The following is a 26,593-nucleotide window of genomic DNA, read 5'->3' on the forward strand; positions in this document are numbered from 1 at the left end:
ACTAAGGAGCCTATAGACAAAAATATCATAGACTCTTGGGGAAAAAAAAGCTTTTTCCATTGCACCCAATTGCTACCTCCCACCAACAAAACACACCTTACTGACAGCTCATATTCTTCTTGCAGCTTCTTATGTGATGCCTGTATTTGCTCCATCCTGGCCTATCTCCAAATAAGATTTAGGCAGTGTGCATTGTAAAGGTGATCTCTTGTTCCACCAATGGCTGTTTGATAATGTGATACTAGTAGTTTAAATTAGATCCATCCTTTTACTTCATGTAATTCTAAAATACCTGTGTCAGGACTGTAATTCTCAAAAGATATTTACACCTAAAATTTTCCATCTGCTGATCTTGGAGGTAAATTCAGTGGAACCTAGTTCTATATATACATGGATTGCATTATTAAAACCATTGTCATCATTCTCTTCACTAGCAATTAGAAGACCCATTATTTTATACGGAGAAAAATTCTGAATAATTGTTTCCCGTGCCTCTCTATAAAATGCACCCAACAATGTGGAATTAAAAACTGAAGACTCACCTCAGGTATGTTTCCTGCCCTGCACAAATAGTGAACAGCCTCCATTTTTAAAGCATCTAGGTTGAGAGCATCTTTCTGCAACAACCTAAAGGAAAATAAATTTAAAAAAACACACCAAAACACTTATATTTTTAGGCGTTTTCAAGGAAAACTGCCGAATTACAGAAGCCACAAACAGAATGGCTAATAGCTGAGCTCCATTTGGACAACTTTCCTGTTTCTGCTTTAGGGCAAACAACTATTTATTTTTGGGGAATTAGTCTCTGGGGTACTACTGGCAATTAATTGCTTCTGCGGACAAATGTCAGATTAATTGGGAATTTTATGTGCTTAGTACACCCTCTTGAAAATGTAACATTTGCTTGGCATCTTTATGTCCCCCTCATCTCCTACTTTCAGGGCAACTTGGAGAAATAGAAACAAGGCTACAATGTTCACTTTGGCAGCACATTTATTAAACTTGGAACAATACCAAAAAAAGAGATTTGCATGGGCACGCAAAGCTACAGAGCTTTACTAGAGGAGTAATTCGCCCTTCCTTCTTCAGTTTCATATCATTCTCTACCCTCATTATATGAAATTTCAAATTAACAAAAAAAAAAAATCAGTGGGAAGAGCTGATGCAGGCACCATTTCCCTCCACTGTGTGTGTGTTTGTCTGCACAGAAGTTGCTTCAGCCAGAATAGAAAATGTTATCAGCCTTCACATCTTTGGTTGCCCACTATCAATCATGTACAATTCAATAATACTGAAGCAATGACTGAAAAAATGAGTTTCATAGAGTTTCATAGTACTAACCAGATAGATCAAGATTGGAAAACAAATAAGTGAAAAACTGTATTAAGAGCCGTGGTTAGAATGCAATACTGCAGGCTAACTCACTGCTCACTCCAGGAGTTCAAGTCTGAGCAGCTCAAGGTTGACTCAGTCTTGCATCCTTCTGAGGTCAGTAAAATGAGGACCCAGATTGTTGGGGGACAATATGCAGACTCTGTAAACCACTTAGAGAGAGCTGTAAAAGCACTGTAAAGCAATACATAAATCTAAGTGCTATTGCTGCTATTGCTATTCTTTGTTTAGACAATTTCCCATTAGCACCTTAGTCTGCTGTTACAGAATCACTCAGCCATTGTTAATAGCCATAGCACTTAGACTTATATACCGCTTCACAGTGCTTTATAGCCCTATCTAAGCAGTTTACAGAGTCCCAACAATCTGGGTCCTCTGTTTACCGACCTCAGAAAAATGGAAGGTGGAGTCAACCCTGAGCTGAGAATCGAACTGCCAAACTGCAGGCAGCCAAGAGTCAGCAGAAGTAGCCTGCAGTGCTGCATTCTAACCACTGTGCCACCGGAGCTCATTTTATAATGAGATATAAAATTTGTCTCCCTTTTTGTCATTTTGGCACCACAAGGTTGGAGGACTCTACAAGATGATCTAAGTCACCAGGGGAGAAATCACCTTTGATCATTTGCCTTCTGCAAAAACACTGCAGCTGAGAGGATACAGCATTTTGAATTGATCTAGACAAGAACAATTTAGTGTACTCACCTCTGGGCAGTCTCAGCTGCCTGCTCCCAATCCTGCAAAGCCAGCTGAAGCATCATCTTTTTTATAAATGCCGGAAGAAAGTGTGGGAAATTTGCAATTATTTGATTCACAGTTTCCAAAGCTCCTGAATAATTCTGACGCACTTCAAAATACTGGGCCTAGTGAAAATGAAATGATCACTTGGTCACTTTTATCTTGCTTTTTTTAAAAAAACAAACAAACAAACTTTCCAACTAGAAAAAAGTGTTTCTTAGACAATTCCCTGGCTGGTGTACACTGGTGGAAAAGCAGTCTGTTGTGACTGCTTATCTAGAACCTGTTTCCCGATATATATATAAAGCTTTTAGAAGCCATATCAGATAGTCCTTGATTTATGACTTGTTGCTTAGTGACTGTTTGAAGTTACAACGGACCTCCCTGGGGGTACTTATGATCCTGTTCCAAAGTTATAATGGGCCAGCCCTCTGGCTATCAAGTGAGTGCATGTCAGGCACTCAGCAATTGCATTTATAGCACTTTGCTGCATCCCATGGCCATGGGATCACATTTTACCACACTTTTGTTGAAAACCAGTATTTACTTCTGGTTTTCAGCAAAACTGACCCACAATGAATCATTGGTTTGCTTAATGAACACAGCGTTATGGAGCATGATGGCGGCTCACATGGTTAGGACACTGGGCTGAGGTTAGCAAGTCCATGTTTGAAACCCAAATGGTGCTGCGTGAGCTCCTGTCACTTGCTCCAGCTCTTTGACGGTGACATGAAAGGAGCCCCCATGGGCGTCCCCTGGGCAACAGTGATCTCACTAACTAATCCTTTCAAGCCAGAAGTGCCTTAAACAATGCCTTCATCACAAACAATACCGGGGGGGGGGGAACCACAGTATTTGCTCAACAACTGCTACAAAAAAGTTCATAAAGTCATACCTGCCAGGTGGGTGACCTTTCTTACAGTTATCACAACTTATGAGCATGATAGACAGACTCCATTATGGTCACAAGTCGAGGACTATCTATATGTACTTATAGGATATCTTCCACTGAAGGCCATCGGTTTTAATGCTTTTGTATAAAATAAAGCTTTATGATAAAAATAGCAATATTCCTACAATATGCTAAGTACAATGCGGCTCCTTTGGTCTCCATTTAGTGTGTTTTGTGAATCTAGCCAAATGATGTTTATTCAATAACTATGTTTAAACTGACCCATGTTTAGCAGAGTGCCTGAACCAGTGAGTTTATAACCAGGATTATAAAGACTTAGAAAGCAAAACTATTCAAAGCAGTAAATATGCAAAATGCAAGCTTTACCATGAATTTAAAAAAAAAATCATGGCAAAGTGCTTGTAAACCTACTGATTCAAAATGCAATTTATAGTAAGATTTTTAAAACAGAATACATTTTAGCACACGTAATATTTAAAAAGACCTACAAAAGCCTCTTTTTAAGAAGAAACAAAAAGAACTATTTCTTCTCCACAGTTGCAAGTGGTAAAACCCTTCAAAGCGTCTCTTTGATTCCCAGACTTTATGCACACTGCTCTTCAATTGTTTCAATTCTAAGAGTAGAAGTGACTCCAAATGCATCTTTTGTTTTTCATAAAAGAAAAGCATATGTCAAAGCAAATAAAAATAATTGATGATATGATGGCTAAAAGATTTAATCCTGTGAATCAAAGAACGAATATTGACTTCAATCAGATTCTTAGAACCCACATTACATAAAATGAGAAATTAAGAGGAGAGAAAGAACAAATAGCATCCTAAATACAAAATAAGGTTGCTTTGATCTGCTCCTTCATCCATTCCTCCACTCTTATGCACTAATCTGTGCTGGATCAGTCTGCATCAGCTGCTATGTTTGTTACTAATTAGGTGCATTTAAAAACTTTTTTATACACTTACTTTACCCATCAGGCCAAAAATATCATTCCCATTTTGGAGCCCTTCATCAAAACATTTTCCAGCTTTTTTCATGCTTGTCTCTTTCCCACTAGTCACATCAAGCCATCCTTTTAGAATCCACCCCTGTAAGAACAAAGTAAAACGTTAAATGATGCAACACTATGCTGCTGTCACTGGATACAGTGTTTTTTTTTAAAAAAAATCATATAAAGTTCTACTGAACATAAATGCAATAATTTATGTAATGCAGAAGACTGATATATGTTCCATGGTTTCACTCCTGCTGTTACAGCAATAGCACTTAGACTTATCTACTGCTTCACAGTGCTTTACAGCCCTTTCTAAGCAGTTTACAGAGTCAGCATATTGTCCCCCAAAATCTGGGTCCTCATTTTTCTGACCTCAGAAGGATGGAAGGCTGAGTCAACCTTGAGTCGGTCTAACTACTGGGCCATTATAGAATGGGATGGATTTAGTACTTAAAGCATTATGATGTTTCCTATTTATCCATCCCCAGTAAAAGGCCCACTCCAGATAGGCAGAAAGACAACTCTTAGCACTCTACAGCATTGGCACACTGATGAACTGCTCTAAAAGCTACTGTGAAAGCTAGAAGGACCAAACTCATGAGACCGGAGAGGTGTCACAATGACAATCCACAGATGTTAACCACTCCTTCCATTAAGAAGTAACCCACCTTCAGCCCATCTAGACACATAGGCAGGAGGAAGAGATGTGACGTTTGAACCTCAAGATGTATATAAATAAATGTAAGGCTTGAAGGCTTCTTGTTACCACTGGCAATTTTTCTGTTTTAATTAGGTCTTTCCTAGTGTAATAAAACTAGGTTATCGAATAGCTGAATCCTTGATTCTCACCCTTAGAGTCCAAGTTCATAATCCAGATGAAGCCCACGTCTTTTCAAAAGCATATGGAATATCAGCATAACAAAAGTTAGTAATGAAGAAAACTAGTTGGTAAGAAAGCATTTAGGATTTCAGTAATTCAGGATTCTTCCCTTTAAAAAGGTTTTAAAAAATCATTTATAGCCCCCAAGTGATCCAAGATCTATTCCTGAGTGGGTTTTTTTTTTTGACAAAATTTTATTAAATTTATATAGGTGAGGAAAAGTAGGAAAAATACAGGTATGGTAAAGGGAGGGGTAAAAGGAAAGGGGGAGGGGAGGGAAATAAGGCTCCTAAAAAATGGAGTACAATATGCTATAATAGAGAGGCAAAGCAACTTGGGAAAATCAGCAAATACATAGGGTGCTTCAATTTGTGTAAATAGAAGACAAGGTAACCCCTAGTTACAATACATTCCACTTAAAGAAACTGGCCTCCCAAACATTAAACTAAACGAAAACTATCAAGCTTATTTTGTAACAGTACCGGTATTATCAGTTTTTTTGTAACGTTTTGTACTTCTCGAGTGTTAAGGAGCTTAGTGATAATCCATTCCGATATGAAAGATGATGGAGAGCATCATGAGGCAAACCTGGGAGTGATCAAACCTTGTTTTCAGCAGGTACCACCCACAACTATAAGGAACGGGTTACCTCTTTACTGCCGTTTGAGATCTTGATCATTCTGTCAATGTATTCACGGGCTTTCTCATAGCGGCCAATATGCCACAAAAACAGTCCTGCAAAATATAAAGCCTCCTGTCCTGCTGTCTTACGATGCTCCTTCAGCTTGGCATCAAGTTCCACGATAACTTCCTGATCTAAAAACAAGGGAGAAGAATGTAACAATCACATAGTTTGAAGGACTATCACTGAATGACAATTTTCATCAGATTAGAGACTTACTACAAGATATTACATAATAGCAACCAAACCCTACTAAAAACAACAAAGTAGATGTGTTATAGAGTCAAAGAGGAGAAGAACAGCAAATTATATCTAGTCCAGCCAAGGCGGAAAATTCACCAGTCTGGGGTCCTAGCAGACAAACATCTACTCTTTGAAAAGCTCACCAATTTTTTCACTAGAATCTGTTTTACTGTTGAACAGCTGAGAAATGTATTTTAGCCATTTTTGAACGTGGCTTTTCATATATTCTTTTCATAGTCTCTAGGACCCACTCCTTCTTTCTTCTCTGGACCTTTTCAATTTGCAATATTCTTAAATGGCATCATCCAGTATAGAACATAGTATTCTGTGTTCATATTGGATGATGCCAGTATGCCTGATAAAGGCATTAAGACACAAATCAATTTTGACTATGATGCTAGTGCTATTAATCAAGCTTACACTTCCAGTAACTAGTTTGGCTGTCACACTATTATTAGTAATCCAGTTTATGGAGAGAACTGGATCTCTACAGACTAAAGAAGACTTTTGACCTGCCACTGTCCACAAGGGGATTTGGAAAAAGCATGACAGAAATTAAATTTGAGCCTTTATCTATCCAGTGTACTACAGACATCTCAAACTACAATTTCCATGCTTGGAATCAATGGATGTAAATTTTATTTCTTGGAAATTATGAGGGATGTAACATAGAGGGCATCATCTGAATCAAAAATCAGGTAATTTAGTTAAACACACCATTAAACTGGTAAACCAGTGGTTTATAAATTGGAAATTATGAGATGAGGACTATTCATCATTACCCAAAACATCCATGTTAGGACCAACTGAAATGAAGTCATCTCCCAAGAGGATTTGGAACCTTATTCCTGCTAATAATTGATAATTTTACAGAAAGCTAAGTTCTAATTAGCTGATTGTACAAAGCTTACTTCATATAAACTCATGCGTGAAATATAAGCTTTGCTCCTATACTGTGTGAGTCTGGACTTCATAAAGAAAAGATCCATTTTTCTTCAAGTTTGCAAAGACAACTGGAAGCTATTGGAGGTCAGAGAGACTTAGTTTCTAAGATGCAGGGTTGCAAAGACATTTGCTATATTGATTGGAAAATCATGTTTACAAGAGATCATAAAAGAATGGCAAAAATGGTGAGGCAACTAATCAGCACTCCTGAACTTTGTGATAACTGAAAAAGATAAAATAATAATGGCGTGGGAGAGGTCAGGGAAGGAGTGCCTTGATAGAAGAATGCATGGTTGGTGGCTGCAAGAATCGCATCGGGACAGGGAGGTGTAAACATCTCTTTTGTAGCCGAGTTCCATCTGTACCTTCATATGAAAATGGAGAAATAATGTTATTACAATTCACCATGTACAAGTATAAAACTTTTCTGGGTAAAAATAAATGAGACACTACCTGGGTTTGGACTTTTTTTATGGGCATAGATCATTGCCATCACTGTGCACAAGGAAACCTCTTGTTTGGTTTTAATGGATTCAAGACTGAGAAGAGCTTCCTGGGTGTGCCCTAGGAGAACAAAATCAGTAAGGGTAAGTTGCATTCATTTGTGTAGCAGCATTTTGGCTTCCCCACTATGCCTCCTTCAATGTAATGCTGTAGTGAGCATTCATGAACATGTTAGCGTGTGTGTGCAAAGTGCCTCTTAAAGCTTACTTTGTTGATTATGTAAACAATTTATGTATTTACAAAAATGATCACTTAATACCAAAAACATAAAAAGGAGATACAAAAAGACCACACAGGTAGTCCTCGCTCAATGACTGGATGCTTAATGACTGTTCAAAGTTACGACAAGCTCAAAAAAAGTTACTTACGACCCATCCTCAAAGTTCTGTCTATCTCACAAAGATTCTGCAGACATGTGATCACATTTCTGGTGCTTGGCAACTGGCTCATATTTGTGACTGGTTGTAACATAATTTCCAAAATGCTCATTCAAGAGAATGGATTCATTTAATGACCATGGGATTCACTTCATGATTGTGGTGACTCACATTATGAAATAAGAATGGTCATAAAATTGAGTCAAGTCATACAGTAACCCATTTAATGACCACAACAACCTATGGCCAAAATTTCAGTCCCAACTGTGGTTGTTAAATGAGCATTATCTGTATACCAGTAGTCACAGAAAAATATGCAGTGCTTTATGTATACACAAGACAATTATGTGAAGAGGAGATTACAAAAAAAAAAAAAATCTGATCGCATATATTTCTCATCTTACAAGTAACTTCATATAATTTCTTGAATAGCATCAACATTATATAATATTGCATTTGCAATTGGCATCCATTCATAAATTTATGAAACACTAATTTTCACACAAAGACACAAATTAATTAATTGGACTAAATATTGGGTTTGGAGATTTAAAACAAAACCCACAAATTAATTAATTGGACTAAATATTGGGTTTGGAGATTTAAAACAAAACCCTCACATTCAACCTTTCAAACACCCAAGGTAACTCTCTTGGTTGCCTAGAAAACCATGAATTGCCCAAATGACCCTAAAAGAGTTTATTTAAAGAAACAAATTACAAGGGTAACAAATCAATAATTCTTTTCCTTTGCAACAGAAATTGCAGGGCGGACCATATGGGACTTCAAATGTTGAGTTCCAACTTTTGTCTGCCTAGGACTACCAGGTTTGAGCTGCAAAAATTAAACATCCACAAGAGATTACAGCTAGCTGGATTTTTCTGTGATTCTTTTCTGACATCTGTTAGTGTTCCCAAATTTTTCTGCCCAAATCTGCTAGTGCTACCTTTACCCATCCAGCATTACCAAGGGCTGAGGTTCTGCAGCAGCCAGGACCCAATCCAGTGTTGGGATTCAAGCAGTTCACACCAGTTCGGCAGAACCGGTAGCTAATTTTTTTTGCCCAGGCCCAGAATGGACTTCTGGAAGCAGCATCCACACACACAGAACCGGTTGTTCACATATTTGAATCCCACCACTGACCCAGCTCTCCCTAAACTGTTTACCAGGCAGAAATAGAGGCATGCATGTTTGACTGTAGACCCAAAAGATTTACTTACAGAAACTTTTAATATATAGAAGTAAATGAGATGATTTATGACTGCAATCCTATATGCCCCTTCCTGAAAGGAAGGCCCATGAAATACAATGACATTTACTTCTTAGTAAGCCTTCATTATCAGATGAATAAGCAAGTGTGAAAGTATATAAAGTAAAGAATTACCTTCCATCAAAATGCCATAAGAACGGTAGAAAATAAACACTGGGTCATTGCCAAATGTCTTCAAGCCTTCATTGGCAATAGTCTGAACATGACGAAAATAGCCTTCCTGACAGTAGTAATTAATTAAAGCCTGAAAGGAAATCAAGACTTGGATTTACACAAGCAAGCAGGGGAATCACTATTTGTAAAACAGAGAAAGGATTTAGGAGAGTTACTTCCAAAATCTGACAATCTCTTTTGCAGGGTTTTTTTTTTTTTTTTGGTAGTTTTTTTCCCCAAGCTGGTGCGCTTCCCCAAGATGCTGCAACAGCAGAATCCTCAAGCAAAGAAAGAATTTATCCAGATGGTGCCTCGTCTTCTGGTTTCCTGCAGGATTCAAGTATTTAATGATTCCTGTAAAATTTATCTGAGTGGCTGGTTGATTTAGTGTTATCATGTATTTTTTAAAGGTTGAGAATCTTGAGTAGGGATTTGAACCTGCATCTCTCCAGTCCCAGTCCAATACCTTGAAACACTGGGAGTTGGGAGTTGTGTTATTTCAGCACATTTGAAGGACAGCTTACAAAAGGATGGTGTAAGGGAGAAGCGAGTCTTGACTGATTGCCATTTGTTTCTCTGGCATTTCACATCATCTGCATTATAAATACCCATCACAGTTTGTATTTTGCACATGCATTCTTCGCAAAAGCGAAGCATTCACACAATTCTATACCTTATGACTGCTCTAGGAAAGATGCCTTTTCCCAAGAAAAACACATGAAACGACCAATAAGTATGTCGGCATCAGCTTCCAAAAACAGTTCAGACGCAAGCAGAAGCAATGCGGATTTTTTTTTTTTTTCATGTTCAGCTGCCTTCAAATTCACACACATACACACACACACACCCCAAATTGCAATTGCTGCTTCTTGAGCCCAGCCGATTTCGCTCTTCGGATGTACTGGCATGACAACTTTCAGAATTTTAGCCAGGAATTCTGGGAGTCGTAGTTCCAAGGTAGCTGAGAGGGAAGGAGTGCTCTAGTCCAGGGGTAGGCAAGCTTGGCTCTTTTACGACTCGTAGACTTCAACTCCCAGAATTCCTGAGCCAGCTATGTCCACGAGACATAAAAGAGCCAAGGTTGCCTACCCCTGCGTCTAGTCAGTGTTTAAAGAAGATGCCTATGCTCGTGTCGAAGGGGCTGGGCTCACGTTTACACTCAGCTTTCTTACAAAAATCAGAGCTGTCCAAACCTGATCAGGAGGCAAACGTGATTTTAAGGCAGAATAGCGAAGGGGGGGGGGGAGAGAAACAATTTCAAAGGCTCTGGAGAAAAAGAGCAAAGCTCTTCTGTTTGTTGTCCGAAACGGGAGCCGAGGCCAACCCTGCGGGAAGCGGTTCCGCTCCTCTACGCAAAACCGCAAGGGCTTTGCAGAAACACCGGGGAAGGGGAGCCCGGCCTTCTTCGCCCAGCTCCAGCCGGCGTAGTTTTCCCGGAACTTAGCCTCCTTCCACACGAAGGAGGAACACAGAAGGAGGAGGAGGAGAAGCGCTAGAAAACGGGGCTGCCATTTCCAGAACGGAGAAAGGAGACGCGGGGCGAGAAAGTGAGGACCAGCGATCGCTGCGCGGTGGAAGGAAGGAAGGAAGGAAGGAAGGAAGGAAGGAAGGAAAGGAAAGGAAAGGAAAGGAGAAGGAAGGAGCAGCGTTTCCAACAAACCTGCAGGAAGGAAGAATCCATGGCTGCTGAAACCAAGCGGTAGCAACACCCGTTGCCAGTGCAACAGGATGGCCCCAAAACGTCAGTGAAAGGTGGAGCTTAAAGCTGGGAGCGACGCTTCGCCTTTGAATCGCGGGAGAGGCGGGTGGCTGCAACTCCTCCCCTCCTCTCGAAGTTCCGCCGCCCTGCGGCGCCTTTCAGCGGACTGGAGTTCGGTGCCTCCCACGGTTTTTGCAGCCCGCAGCCCAAAGGCGTGGGAACGAGGGGACTGAAGAAAGGCGAGCTCCCTCTACAGAGGTTTAATGGGTTGGCGCTGTCCCTGCACGGAGATCGGCTGCCTCGAAGCCGTGAAAAGCCCTCCGAGCCCATTCGGTACGAACCAGATTCGCTCAATCGCGCCCCCCGATAATGCGCAGCGAAACAGAACGGAGTGGAGTCTTCCTCACAGCCCTTCCCAGGGTTCTCGACCTCTTGCGCTGGATCCTAACCCTCGCCTGGTGGAGCTTATTCCGTTGGGTGCGTGTGCCCAAAGAAGACGCTTTTTAAAAAGTGCTAACCTAGTGACCTTGGTTGATTTCTTGGGCGTTTTCCAAAGTACTGTTTTTAAAGCCAAAATATGTAAGAATTGCAGGATGTCCTACCCTTTTCTTGCCTAAGAGGGGGCGCTGCATCCAAGTTGATTGATTATGCTCCCTCAAGTCGTTGTCGATTCTTAGCAGCCACACAGCTTTTCTCCCTGACGATTTATCCCTAGATGACATCAAATTGTAGAAGGCTGGTGTGAACAGGAAGGTCCTGAGTTATGAGCAGATGTCCTCTCCTGCACTGGAGCAGGTGTCTTTCTCCTCCCCCCTCCACCCCAAAGCATATAACATATTCTTCAAATTTGCCTCACAGTGTTGACCAACATACACTGTAATTTTATAATAAACATAGGAGCTGTAATGGGGAAATTACTCTGTTTAATTTAATTAATGGACATAATTCTGGCTCATGACAATGTGTTCCTTAGCAGAGAAAAACAAGAACCATGGACATAGAAAATAAAAATGACTCCCCTCCCCGAAACCTTATTTTCAATTGAGAGACATCTATTTTTTGGGCAGAACAGAACTCCTGCTGCATGAGGTCCAGAACTAGACTTTCCACCCTGAAAAGAAACCATCATCAAGGAATGAAACTGTTCTAATTTATACTTAGTGCAGTATTTTCCTTTTTTTTCCCCTGAATCATTATGGAAATATTTTTGTTTGCTCAAGAAAATCTTTAAAAAGGGATAATTCCTCAGATGTATCTGATTAAACAAAAATTATATTTAATTTGCAATTTTTTACCCATTCTTTACAGCAGGGGTGTCAAACTGCCGGCCTGTGGGCTGGACGCATCATTGGGAAACCACGCCCACCCTATTGCCAACAATGGCGAAAAAGCTCCAATATGTTGTGCGACGTCATGAGTTTGACATGTCCGCTTTACAGCATTTTTTTAAAAGTCCTAACTTAATCATTGTGATTTCCACAGTTCTAGGATAGGTAGTCCTCAACCTATGACCACAGTTGAATCCAAACTTTTCATTGTTAAGCAAAGTAGGGATTAAATAGGTTGTGCCCCACTTTAGCTTTTTTGCCATAGTTGTTGAGTGAATCACTGTAATTGTTAAGTGAATCATACAATTGTTAAGTAAATCTACTTCTTTCATTGACTTTGCTTATCAGCAGCTAGCTGGGAAGGTCGCAAATGGTGATCATATAACCTCTGAAAATAGCATGAGGTACACTAATACCTTGGTTCCTTGCTCAACAGTAGTAACTGTGACAGGGATCTCGGAGTCCTAGTAAGTAGACAATCACTTAAATATGAGCCAGCAGTGTGCTCCAGCTGCCAAAAAAGCCAACACAGTGCTAGGCTGCATTAACAGAGGGCTAGAATCAAGATCATGTGAAGTTTTAATACCACTTTACAATCCCTTGATAAGGCCACACTTGGAATACTGCATCCAGTTTTGGTCACCACAATGTAAAAAATATGTTGAGACTTTAGAAAGAGTACAGAGAAGAGAAACAAAGATGATTAGGGGACAGGAGGCTAAAGCATATAAGGAACGGTTGCTGGAATTGGGTATGTCTCGTTTAATGAAGAGAAGGACGAGGGGGGACAAGATAGCAGTGTTCCAATATCTCAGGGGCTGCCACGAAGAAGAGGGAGTCAAGCTATTTTCCAAAGCACCTGAAGGCAGGACAAGAAGCAATGGATGGAAACTAATCAAGAAGAGAAGCAACTTAGAACTAAGGAGAAACTTCCTGACAGTTAGAACAATTAACCAGTGGAACAACCTGCCTCCAGAAGTGGTAAATGCTCCAACGCTGGAAGTTTTTAAGAAGAGACTGGACAGCCATTTGTCTGAAATGGTATAGGGTTTCCTCCTGAACAGGGGGTTGGACTAGATGACCTCCAAGGTCCCTTCCAACTTTATTATTATTATTATTATTATTACTACTACCTTCACATTGGATTTTTATAAATATATGACAAATGGGTCCTTCAAAGATTTGAAAGAGTGGGAATTGGGAACCCTGTTTTCTTGTTTCCTTTGGAAGCCTTAGTCACCAATGACAACATTTAGATCATATGATAGCAACAAAAACTTACATTGCTGTTCATTTGTAAACCTACTTTTGCAATTATCATAAATCAGTGGTTCTCAACCTGTGGGTCGGGACCCCATTTGGGGTTGAATGACCATTTCACGGGGGTCGCCAAACAACGCAGTCCACCATTTTTCCCCCCTTTCCTTAGCTGTGCTACTCCCTTTTATTCTATTGGCTTTCAAAAGCCAATAGGAATTGTCCAGGCTGTCTCTGCCCTGCTGAGCCCGCCAAAAGTCCCATTCTGCAAACGGTGCTGCACCAGTTGAGTAGTCCTCGACTTACGACCAGTTGGGGGTCGCGGCATTAAAAAGGTTGAGAACCACCGTCATAAATACATGCCAGTTGCCAAGTGTCCGAATTTTGATCATATGACCATGGGGATGCTACAACAGTTGTATGAAAGCCAGTCATTAAGTCTTTTTTCAGTCCTGTTGTAACTTTGAACAGTCACTAAATGAATGGGTATAAGTTGAGGACTATCTGTACAGTATGCTGAATAATATCAATATATGATATATATAAAATACCAATATATGGAATCACTACCTTCAGGCGGCCATAAAGTAGCTGTTCATATTTTGGCAAATAAACTGAACTAGCTTCCAATGCATACATATAATTTCCAGCTGTCCGACAGCAATTGTGGTTTTCAAACCAAATTACCATTTTTCTAAAAATCACTTTCCTATATTGCACATGAATTACACATTTCCGTTATGTATTTAATTAAGTGTGGCCAAGTAAAATAACAGATAATTCAACGGAACAGGTACAAAATATATGATGGCAAGAAAGACATTTACTAAACTAATACATTGGCCTTAGATATAATGCACCGTTACATTCATTCTAATACATTTTGACACATTAGTCCCAATTCTCCAAATGTACATTGCAAGATCCATACTCAAGTTGATATAATTTTTTTGTGTTTTTGGCTGATGGCTCAAAACCACAGCTCATGATGTTCAAGGATACATGGATTTTTCAGAAGATAAAAGTGGTGGCCCTTCTCACTACATCATATGCTTTTAATTCTTGTCTGAATTTACTTATTCCTGGGAAGAAAGTAGGATTACTTCTAAATTGTGCACATATGCAAGCACCTTCCGCCTTTATTTTCAAAGATATTTTTGAGATCAGCTTTCCATTTATAAGAGCATTTAAAACTGAAAGATTAGGTGGGGCAGACAGCTTGGTGGATGCCAAGAAGTCCCTTGGATAGGCTGGTATCCACAGGCACAAATAGAGGACCTTGGGGATGCCCAGTGATGATATAGCTTTCCATCTTGGAGCAAGTAAGTGATGGCCTGGGACTGTTTCATGCTTGAAATGATGATCATGATCTGTGAAAACTGAATACATCCTCTCTAGAGTTGGATTGAGAGAACCACATCCATGACACCAAATGCTGCCATGCAATTTCTATGTTCTCCTCTTTCATAGCAAACTTTATAATATCGATGGAACTTTCTTCCCTATAAGTATGCTTATTAACATTTTAGTTACATTCTTATTTAGGACAGAGATTGAATTCCATTTTATTTTTAGAGATGAAAAATAACCAAGGAAATTACAATAAAAAAGTAATCTTTATTATTTTTGCACATTGGTAATTATGTATAACATTACTGAGAATATTAGTAGCATTTCCTGCATGCAATTCAACAATACAATAAGTTGATAGTTTATTAAAAGAAAGCATCTATATTTAACATATATAAGAAACATAAAATTTCCAGATGTATTTGGTTATATAATTTTGATATTCTTTTCTGTGAAAAAATACCGATATATTAGCAATGATTCTAAAGCATGGAATCAAATAAATATACAGTTAGCATTAAATAATTCCAGGAAAAACATTGTGTTTCTGAGAAAAAAATGCTACATTTTCTGATGCAGGCACAGCTAAAAAATTAAACCAAATCTTATATCCTTTTCTTACAGCAAAGAATAGCTGTTTGGAAGCTAGCAAAATTGGGATATTTCTTTCACAAATCATTGAATTATTGCATCTTGAAAATATTAGCAAATACAATTTAAAAAGCAGAAAGCTACAATTACCCGTCTCTTCTTCATTTCTTGTTTTCTGATATTCTTTCATGAAAAAAGTGCTATGGAAAGAATCTAACTTAAAAGGCTGCAATATCAACCTGAAGATAAAATTCTTTCTTATTTTATGTACATAATGCTCAAAAATAACACAACTTGATCTTTACAATATTTATATTTCCTTATAAAATTCTACCCACATTATTTTCAATAGGTTTAGGCATTTGCAGTATACTCTGTACAGTTTGGCTATACATTGGGTTTGTTTACTTAAAATGTTAAAATGTCAAACAAAAGAAAAAAAAATCTCTCCAATATTGCTTAATGATAGGAGGGAATGAGGTCTTGTTGAACTCTTTTTTTCACTTTACCGCTGACATTCGGCTCCCTGTATTTAAGATTCTGGCCAGTCTAAAGAAGAGAAGCGTAGGCAATATAAACATGCATTGATTGAATCCAAACTACCTATAATGGTACAGAATACATCGTTTTACCTGCTGAAAGCTTGCACACTAAACTTATTGTGGTACGTACATAATGTGCTCGGATCATTATTCATTTGCTCAAACGTGCACCACAAGTAAAGGACTATTTACACAACAGAGGGCTCTTCATTAGACACACATGTTGGCAACCCTGCTGAGAGCTGAAGATGGCTAAACAATATTGCAGGAGAAAAACAAGTAAACATATTATAATGGAATTGGGGGTCTGTTCAGGACTGGTGGGGAAGAGAGGATGGTTGGAGGTCACACTGATTTAAGTGACGCCACACAAAATAAGACAAACAACCAAGACATAAAACCAGTAATTTCCAACTCCAGTTCTTGTGAGATTTAATTGTCTGTGCAAAAATAATCCATTTGGTTTATTGTTGGTTAAGCACCTCAACATGGAACATTCCTTCAGGGTTAACAGAGTTGTCAAAGACCTGTTGCTTTTCCTAACCAAATGCTTTTCCCACCATGCATGATTGAGAAGTGCAGCATGCCTCCATGCAAATCATTTTGGTGTGCATATAAGAGAGTCATAACATAGAACACCTGGGCCTCATACTGGTAATTTACTACTTACCCCCTTTCCCAACATAAACCCCATTTACAAAAATAGTCACAATGTGTGAATAGAAACAAAGAAAAGGGTGAATCCACCAACCCAGATTTTGTAAAAAGATGACAAATATGGCAGTTGAAATGCAAACAGTAGATTACATTGACTGTACTAAGAGTTGTATGCTTAAACACACACACACACACACACACATTCATACACACACATACACATCAAAGAAAAGTTAAGTTTTTTTTCCCCTCAACTCCTTTTACTGGTCCCTACAGTCTAATCAGCCATTTCTCTCTCCTCTTCAGCACTGTCAGCTGGTAATAAAAACAGTAACCTCCTGTCATTCTTTCTACATTTTACAGTTGTATTTTGATAAGGGGTTGCTGTCGTGTTAGAGGCACTGACCTTAGGAATACAGTACATTTGTAAAAACTGTCTGTTTGGCATAGACCACCTGGAGGAGTTCTGTTGACACAACTACATTACTCACACAGGCTGTAAACAATTAGTCACCCAATCAAAGAGATTTTTATTTTTTCTTTTGTACATCTTTGCCTTCTTTTTCATGTTTTTCTTCAACTGGCTTGGTTACACGATCATAGGATGGTGGACAGATAGCTGTTGACATGGTCATATCTGTGTAAGAGTTTTCATTTATTTTGTCAACGAGGAATTCGTCTTTAATACGTTGGCTAGCCCCTCCTTCGATTTTATTTTTATTATATAAAAATGAAGCTTGCTTTATTGTTTGTGTCAGACGATAACGTCTGTAAGCTCGTTGGATGATGACAGCCGATAGCTCCTCTTGTTTCCTTTTTAAGGTAGTTGTGATGGGCTCATAGGAGGCTTTGGATGGATTTGACTGCATGAAGCGGTCTTCCATCTGAATGCGGAGAGCATCCATCTCTCCGCTTTCCCCCAGAACACGTTTGGTGAAAGCAAACAATATATCGAGGCAGTGAATTCTGTCACCATTTACCATGGGCAGGTCCATTGCAATAAGTTGAACCTTGTTTGGTTTAGGTAAGTGAAGAGGAGGCTCCAGAGCAGCTGCAAACTCTGAAAGTTTCTCAAATTCCATAAACTGTGTAGCATCTGGGTCAAACTTTTCCCAGACCTCATAAAACATCTCAAAATCATCCTCGCTCAAAGGCTCAGCACTTTCTTCAGTTGCCACACCAAAGTTCTCCAAAATGACAGCAATATACATGTTTACTACAACTAAAAATGAGATGATAATGTAACTGACAAAGAAGAAAATCCCAACCGAAGGATTGCCACAGTCTCCTTTGACAGAACTTCCTGGGTGATCTTTTTTAGGGTCGCAGTCTGGAGGCCCGCTGTTCAGGATGGGTGCTAGCAGGCCATCCCAGCCAGCAGAGGTGGTGATCATAAAGAGGCAGATCATGCTGTTGCCAAAAGTTTCAAAGTTGAACATGTCATCAATGCCAACTTCTCTCTTTACATAGGCAAAGTTGGACATTCCAAATATAGCATAGATGAACATGACCAGGAAAAGGAGGAGACCAATGTTGAACAAGGCAGGGAGAGACATCATCAAGGCAAAGAGCAGAGTGCGGATTCCCTTTGCCCCCTTGATTAGACGCAGGATTCGACCTATTCTGGCAAGTCGAATTACTCGGAACAAGGTGGGGGACACAAAATATTTCTCAATGATCTCTGCCAAAAACATACCTGTTAAAAATTAAACAAAATAGTTAGGATTTTGTTTATCAACATCAAAACCTTACCTTCTCTTATTGGAAACTCCTTGCAAAAGATGACTTAAATTTACAAAAAGTTTGGATTCCAGTTTGGTTTGGGGATAGAAGCAAGCCTTGATAACTGCCCTGGTGGAAAAATGGGTAAGTAATTGTGCCCCTTAGTCCTGGATAATCTCAGAGATATTTGAGACTATCGACCATGGCATTCTTCTAGATTATGCTGGAAGTTGGAGTTTGGAAGACTCTAACTTATGACAATGTAAATCCAGTATTAAAAATAATGACTTCTGCTCTCCTGATAGCATTTGGTCTGCAGGCTATTACTGCGCCAAGCTCCATCTTATCTTTTATGCTACGTTATTCAACATGTACATGAAAATACTAGATGTTCATATTTATTAAAAACTGGTCAAAAGTGTAATTCACCTACACACAAATGTACTCGCTCAATAGTTCAATAAATTAATATGTTGGGTACATTAACATTTTATTTACAAAGTAGTTTTGTAATTTGGTTATTTAGTTTTAAATAGTTAGATTTGTCAATATTTTATTTTTTTGTTTTTATATTGTTCAATAGCTAGACTATTAACATCTATTAATTATCTAGATGATGTTTATGCATTTTAATTTAAGCCTTGTAAACTCTCCCAAAAGTGTATAAAATGTTTGTGATAAAGATACTAACATAAAATTATATTTTTAGAATTCAGTCCTCAAGGATCATGAGACTGTAAAATTCATCTTATGATGAACAGTAAGGCTGGGTGAATAGAATTTAGTTACCCTTTTCACTATTATCTATGAAGTGTCTTGGAAGAGAAGAAGAATAAGGCATTTGTTTTGCTGTGCCTCATTGTTATATGAGGCATAATTAAATCTATGTGGCAATTTAAATAAAAGGGGCAACAAAGACTTTTAGTGATTTAATTTCCTCCAAGGCAGACCATCTTACACAGAGGCAGCACTGAATCTCCCTTTCAAAAGAGCCAAAGATTAAGACTATGAGGTTAGCTAATGTAAAAACTCTTATGTGTAATGGGAACAAAATACTGGTAGTTGGCCAATATGAAGGGTCTTCTTCTTATGCTTTAGTCATAATTTTTGAAGTAAAGTTTAGGCCTCACATCCCTCTGAATTGGCTTGGAAAGCCTCATGGAATAGTAGTATAAGAGCTAAAAGGACCAAGATTAGATGGAAAGAGCTTGAGGCCAATAGATCCTTGACAGGAATTATGCAGATCTGTCAACCACTTTTCGCCCTGAGAAATGAACTGCTTTCAGTCCATTAGGACACATAGGAGGGGAAAAGATGTAAGATTTGAACCTAGGATTCAGTCAGCAGTTCCTGGTTTTTCAATTCTATTATGTCTCCTTCTATTATCTATAAAAATTATCTTATCCTGTGTTCCTGAATCTCTGCATCTTACATTTTTGAGTTTGATTAATGGTCTGACAAACAAACACTTCTTGAAGAAAGCGGATTTGTATTCTCAAGATTGCGACTTTTCACGCAGTTAGTGTGCTACCAGATTTAGCTAGGTTGGCAGCTAGTTGGTTAAGCACATTGAGGAAAAAAAGTGATGGATATCTGATAATTTGAGAGCTAATAACCTGCCTGAAATCTGCATCCTGGATAAGATTACATTGCCTAAGGCATCATGATGAACATTTTTCTACAAATATACAAAAAATACAGTACTCAAATAACAGGTCTCTATGTTCCATAAGAATAATTTATGTAGCGAATTCATGTATTGGAAACTGAATAACAAGAAAAGCTAGATGTGAGATTTAAATTGTTATAATAGTTCTTACCTACAATAGAAAGGATGACAACCACAAAGTCAAAAATGTTCCATCCAATTGTGAAATAATAATAGCGCAGGGAAATTAGTTTGAGGACACATTCTCCAGTGAAAAGGACAATAAATATAAAATTAATGCGGTAGAGAATATCTTCTGTTTGTTTACTTTGATCATCTGTTTCTACCATCATGGTGATCATGTTAAGGCAGATAAGAATCATAATAGTGATGTCAAATACTTGTTTGGTCACAAAATCAAACACCATGCCTTGATATTTGTTCTGAAGTATAGAAAAAGAAATAATATTTAATGGAGGCTAAGGGGGGCACATTTGTTTAAGTAGAATTTAATTGAACTAAGATGCTAATAAATGCAGGTAGTCCTTGACTTACAACAGTTTGTTTAGTGACCATTTGAAGTTATGATGGTGACGAAAAAGTAACTTATGACCGTTTTTCATATGATTTTTGCAGCATCCCCCCACGGTCACGTGATCAAAAATCAGATGCTTGGCAACTGGTTCATATTTCTGATGGTTGTGGTGCCCTGGGGTCACGTAATCATCTTTTGCGACCTTCTCACGGACAAAGTCAATGGGCAAACCAGATTGATTAAGAAAGAGTCGCTTAACAACCATGTTGCTAACTTAACAATTGCAATGATTCACTTAACAACTGTGGCAAAAAAGATCATATTTCATTCAGAAACACTGGGCTCAATTGTGGTCGTAACTCGAAGACTACCTGTATGCAAGTAGGAGAATTAAAAAAAACAAACCAAATAGCCCTCTCTCCCCTTTTTTCTCTAACCATTAGCTTAATTTAAAATTACTTTTTGGTTGTGAGTAGACTGGATCGTATTACTTACCCCTGGCCTAGGTATGGGTTTTTGAGGTTTTTTTGACCCCAATTTTTTCATGGCATTGTAGTACTTTTTCTGTTCTTCTGTCATAAAGATGTCTTGGCCTCCAAAGTAATGGCATGAAGATGAAGATTGGTTATAATCATATTCTTGTGTATAGGTCTTAAATATAAATGCACTTGTAACATATTACAAAGTAAAAATAAACATCAGGCCTAATTTATTTTTATAATGAAAATGCTACACAAATCTAACCACGTAAAAAAAAACGTAACACGGGTTCAAACTTCAGTTTATTTTTTTACAATTTGTTGAAAAATAAATTTACTTAATAATCAGCTTGTTTCAATAGTTATTATTAAAGATTTTATTTAGAGGCTGAGGTGGAAAATTTATAGAGGAAATAAAAGAGTTCATAGGGAAAGAGGAGAAACAACCCCCCACAACCTATGGCAGGTTTTTTTTATGTTTAAAGACATAAACATATTTTATACATGTGTAGGAGCAGCGAGACTGATGAGCCCTATTCCCATGGCACAGTAAATGTAGGGAGTGGGGTCAGAAATTTTGTGTCACGATACTTTCCTCTGCCTCAAGGAGCGGACGAAAGTGCCTTAGCTTGAATGACATGCCTCAAGAAGTTGTGGATGCTCCAACACTGGAAGTTTTAAAGAAGAGATTGGACAACCATTTTTCTGAAATGGTAAAGGGTTTCCTGCCTAAGCAGGGGGTTGGTCTAGATGACCTCCAAGGTCCCTTCCAACTCTGTTACTCTGTTATTCTGAACAGGCCTAAGCAGTTATGGACAAATGCTCATCACCATACGTCTTTATGCAGCAGAACTACTTTACTTCTGCCCAGTGCTTTTTTTTTCTTTAAAAAAAAAAAAAGTGCTGGAACTCACACGTCATACAACCCGCCTTGCCTACCCTACAAGGTTCCATCCAAAAAAGGTGCCGGAACACCGTTCTGGGCATTCTATGACAAAAAAAGCCCTGCGTTCTGCCATTGAGATGAGATGGTTGAACACATGACCTTAGATTGTGGAACTCCTAGCCTCTCCAATCACTGGCCAATTTAGCTCCAATTGCTGGGCCTTGTTAAATTGACAGGCAAACTGGGCCTGTTATTGTAGCAGAATCTTAGGAGTATTCTGATAGGAGCTCTTATTAGAGTTGGCCAGACAGATGAAAGAAGCTATGAAATGTCTTATAACAGTACATCATTTATGCATATTGTTATGCCAGTTTGTCATGCCTCTCTTTGAAACAGAAAAGATAAAGCAAGGCATTGAACATTGTTCCATGTTAAATTACATATAAGCATAAGCATAGGCCTTATAAATATTAAGCCTGGATGAGAAAAGAGGAACATTGGGTATATAGCTGGCAATCCAACACCATTAAACTTTTTTTTTTTTTTACTGAAACAATGAACATAATTCAACATGATTGAACTGAGTCCCAGGTTGGTGTAGAGGTGGCCTAGAAACCAGGGGATCAGGAACCAGGGAGTTCTAGACCTTCCTTAAGCATGAAAGTTGGCTGGGTGACTTTGGGACAGTCACTCTCTCTCAGCCCAAATTATCTCCCAGAATTGTTGTGGGGAAATAGGATGCAGGCGTATTAAGTGCCATCTGGGGTTATTTATTAAAAAAGATTAACACATTACTATTAGTGTTCTTGGAGAGCAATCAATGTCCAATGAACTTTACAGTATGGATGAATCTAAGTAAGAATAGATTGGAGAATACTCTGGAGAGTATGCAGACTCAGATAAGCTGCTCAAATCAAGTTGTGTAGGCAGGAAACAGAAGCTGACAAGGTGATTTAGAGATAGATTATTTGGAAAACAAGTGGAAAAGGTCAGATCATTTCTAGAAAAAGCAAAGTACTGGCATGAATATCTAGGAACACAGAAAGGATGAATATGAGAATTCCAAATACGGCATATTGGGGACCCGAGATGGCTAGAATTGGATTCATGTGGAAAGCAAGGCCTAGAGAATAGAACTGGCATTATGGAAGATCTCCAGAAGCTTGCTAGAGCTTCTAGACAGGAATTATACAACATTTACAAACATTTTTTTTTAAAACTCCCAGGTCAAAGAAAGTCATGACAATTCTGACAATCCCCAAAATAGTTTCACACAGAGAAAGAGAATATTATACATATTGTTGAGATCAGTGAGGCAGTTCAGGACGAAAGAACTTTCGTGATTATTCAGGACTGTGCATCTTGAAAGATTAGCTGGTTCTTTAAACCCAGGTTTAAAGCTATACTAAAGTAATAGCATTGAGATAAGGATGGTTCGAGGCCTTTTCCCATTTTGCTTTTAATTATCCTTTTCTTCTTGGTGTATTTAATTGTGGTTTCTGTTACCATATGAAACATACTGAATGGAAGAGGTGCCTCATGCTTAGTTCTTGCATAAAATACAAACTCCAGAGAAAACGTAACTCTCTAGCTTTCACAGATTCCTCTGGACTCAGAGCACAGCCTCTCTTTTTTTAATCACATAGTAGAGAAAGTAAAGTGCCTACCAGAATGGAGTAAAATTCAGCTCTGCTATTTACTATGTAAATTATTAGCACTTTTCCAGAGCCCTGGTGGCATAATGATTAAATGCAGTATTGCAGGCTAAATCTGCCCACAGCCTAGATTTCCATCCTGACTGGCTCAAGGTTGACTCAGCCTTCGGTCCTTCCCAGGTTGGTAAAATGAGGACCCCGATTGTTGGGGCAATATGCTACCCTGCAAACAGCTCAAAGAGTGCTATAAAACACTATGGAGCGCTATATAAGTCTAAATGCTATTGCTATTGCTATTTTCACTCTCCCAAAACTTGTGTTTCCCCTTCTGTATCAAATGATTTTTCCTTCTAAGGCTGCTTTCCTACCAGCCTTAGGAGAAATGAACCACATCAGTCTCTCCCAAGCCATAATTTCCAGAACTGATTTTGTGCCACTCTAAATTCTAACAAAATGTATTCTGAGGTTAGCATTTAAAAAACAACAACATGGTTCCGAAAATATCCAGCCAATGTGAATCCTGATTGCTGCGTTTCCTCGAGATTTCTAAAGTGAAAAAAAAACTCTTATTCAAACATTTTGAACAGCTGAAGAATTTATCTTCCTAAATACTTCAGTTATCAGCAATACGGTTAAGCTAGAAGCAGTGCAAATTTGAGTCCAAAATAAAAGCAATTACTCCTACAATCAGAATTGAATAATGAAATGTTATAATTTAGTTGATTGGGTTGAAGAACTCATTTTGTCAGTATATGCATTTTCTGTCATACATTCATTCCAACAGATTTCATCAGCACATGATTCTTATATACAATGACAGCAATCAAGATAATTAATTTGATTATGGGTTCTTAAGCACACGATTGACAACCATTTCAAATCTTTTGCATCGCTGCAGAGACCAACCATTGTTCCAAATTTTGCAAAAGAATTGTCAACCTCACACTGATTCTTTGGAGAACATTTTACATACTTGAATAACATCTTATAAGAATTCTGCATTCTGCACAAATGTGAATGATTTTCAAACAATTAAAAATTATCTTAATTTAATATGAAGAGATGGCAAGAGTGGTTCTGGAAGTGAAGGATATGTTGGTGTGTTTGCAAGTGATACCTTTTTTTGTTTTAACTTATCCAAATCAAGGAAGAGAAGAACAGATGTTCCAATATCAGTTCACCATGTCAAATTAAGTTTGAGATCAGGCATATCCTTCCTTCTCATTTTAACACAGATAAAAAGCACACTTAAAGAAAATGGCTGAATTATTTTTAATTTAATACATTAGTATTTCATGTAAATTAACCCCATGATTTAAAAATGGGATGGGGTGAGAGGGAGATGTACGAATAAGGTTTGAGTATTAATAATATTGATAAATGCTATGATAAGCATTAAGGCTCCAGTGTGAGAGAAAGGGAGGAGATAAAACGGAATATTCAAAAGTTGACTTCGAATACTACTGTTCACACCATTCAGAATTTTGCAAAGCATGTGTTCTCTCAAATAATTGTGAATATTTGTAGGTTTCTCCACTTACTTATAAATCTGATTTAACAATTCACATAGGCCAAGAATCCACCTTTAAGAAAAATATAGGGTATATATGTATATAAATACTTATCTTCTTTTTTTGTTGATTGAAGTTATCTATGATGACACCAATAAATAAATTCAGGGTAAAAAATGATCCAAAGATGATAAAGATAACAAAGTAAATATACATATAAAGGTTATCTTCATATATAGGCTGTTCACGCACCTACAAAATAAGTAACAAGAGAGAAAAAATCAGGAATTTTTTTTTTGTGCTTAAACCACACAAATTAGTATTAATTTAATACTAATCTTTACAATGATTGTTATGGAATTCTTATAACATCAGGGCATTATTTATATACATGCATGTATTAGTTAATATTACCAGATTTTCTGTTCACATATTTAATAACAAATAAAGAAAATCTAACTTATTTTACAACAGCCAAGAAATCCAAAGTACTTACTTTTCTTGAATCAACTGCCGCATACATAATATCCATCCATCCTTTAAAAGTGGCCTGCATTCAAAAATATTTAAACATATAAATGATGGCAATCAATGGTTTCCATCTTAATCTGTATCAACAACAGAATATTCCAATAGAAATATTTTATATATACCAGCAAATGGGATGAGTTTATCATTTTGCTTTCTATGAATTGGATACAGGGGTGTACTGGCATAGAAATTTCACTGTGTTCAGTAAGGTTACGTATACATAGGATTCAAGAAGTCACAGATTGTGCAAGATTAGTTTCTTCCAGCCTCTGCTCTAGGAATTTAAACCACACTAACCCCAATGGGGACATCTAAAGCTTATTCCCCAGTCCCCAACCATATATCTAACCCATGAATAAATTCAGAGAAAATAAAAGAACATTTCTTTTTCTTTTAAACTCTTGGATGAGCGAAGGAAGATGATCTCATTTCTGCCCCGTTCTCTGCAGTTTTCAGGGCAATCATTATAGGTCAGGAATGATTGCCTGGCCTACAACTAGGCCTATTATATTGAATTTCACTTCCTGAATTTGGTCCCAAATACAAATAAAAAAGAATGATTGCATTGTCTTCACCTTATTAGAAATGTACATCTTTTAAATAAGTGAGGATCAAATAACATTTAAAACCCAATGCTTGGTATACTAATTATACAAAGCCTAGGTATAAAATATGGTAGATTTGAAAATGGGGCAATAAACTAGCTTACTACCTTCTTATTTATCTGTTTGTTAACTGATATTTTTTTCAACCCCCCCTAAGATAAAGTTGTCTGAACAATTCATAATCCATAAGAATTAAACACACAGCATAAAATAGCAACAGAATTAACCCTCATTAGCAATAAATGTTTTTAAATGAAAGGTTTGGACTTCAGAAATTCTGGATGAACAAATAGGTCTTCTCTTGATACTGAAAAATTATAAAGACATTACCAGGAGAGAACCTCATTTTATTAGGCAAGGACATTTCAAGTATCTTGCAGTATGAACAAGTTAACAGAAAAGCCTTTAATTGCTACATTTCAAACTCTGCATGTTGGAAAATCTTGCTGATCCAATGCAAATTATTGAAGAATCCCATACACTCTGACCTACATCTGAATTGGACTGCCCTCTC

General features: G+C 38.0%; 2 protein-coding genes across 9 annotated transcripts in view; both read right to left on the bottom strand.

The window, feature by feature from the left end:
- Positions 1 to 10,764, bottom strand: part of TTC21B (tetratricopeptide repeat domain 21B) — a 46,820-nt gene extending 36,056 nt beyond the window's left edge. Inside the window, exons 1-7 of the mRNA XM_039332215.1 lie at positions 10,744 to 10,764; positions 9,045 to 9,174; positions 7,233 to 7,343; positions 5,559 to 5,725; positions 4,001 to 4,123; positions 2,095 to 2,252; positions 543 to 627 (exon numbers count right to left, since the gene is read on the bottom strand). Of these exons, the coding sequence (XP_039188149.1) occupies positions 543 to 627; positions 2,095 to 2,252; positions 4,001 to 4,123; positions 5,559 to 5,725; positions 7,233 to 7,343; positions 9,045 to 9,174; positions 10,744 to 10,764 (795 nt within the window). The remainder of the gene's footprint in view (positions 1 to 542; positions 628 to 2,094; positions 2,253 to 4,000; positions 4,124 to 5,558; positions 5,726 to 7,232; positions 7,344 to 9,044; positions 9,175 to 10,743) is intronic.
- Positions 10,765 to 14,964: 4,200 nt separating this feature from the next.
- Positions 14,965 to 26,593, bottom strand: part of LOC120303067 (sodium channel protein type 1 subunit alpha) — a 103,843-nt gene continuing 92,214 nt past the window's right edge. For all 8 annotated transcript variants that reach the window (XM_039332213.1, XM_039332209.1, XM_039332206.1 and 5 more), the window contains 5 exons: positions 25,440 to 25,493; positions 25,058 to 25,195; positions 20,908 to 21,012; positions 20,050 to 20,320; positions 14,965 to 18,203 (listed from right to left, as the gene is read on the bottom strand). In XM_039332213.1, coding sequence (XP_039188147.1) covers positions 17,038 to 18,203; positions 20,050 to 20,320; positions 20,908 to 21,012; positions 25,058 to 25,195; positions 25,440 to 25,493 — 1,734 coding nt within the window. In that variant the 3' untranslated portion in view covers positions 14,965 to 17,037. The remainder of the gene's footprint in view (positions 18,204 to 20,049; positions 20,321 to 20,907; positions 21,013 to 25,057; positions 25,196 to 25,439; positions 25,494 to 26,593) is intronic.

Source organism: Crotalus tigris, unplaced genomic scaffold (assembly GCF_016545835.1).
Source record: "Crotalus tigris isolate CLP2741 ecotype Arizona unplaced genomic scaffold, ASM1654583v1 scf7180000024454.734221, whole genome shotgun sequence".
NCBI lineage: Eukaryota > Metazoa > Chordata > Lepidosauria > Squamata > Viperidae > Crotalus > Crotalus tigris.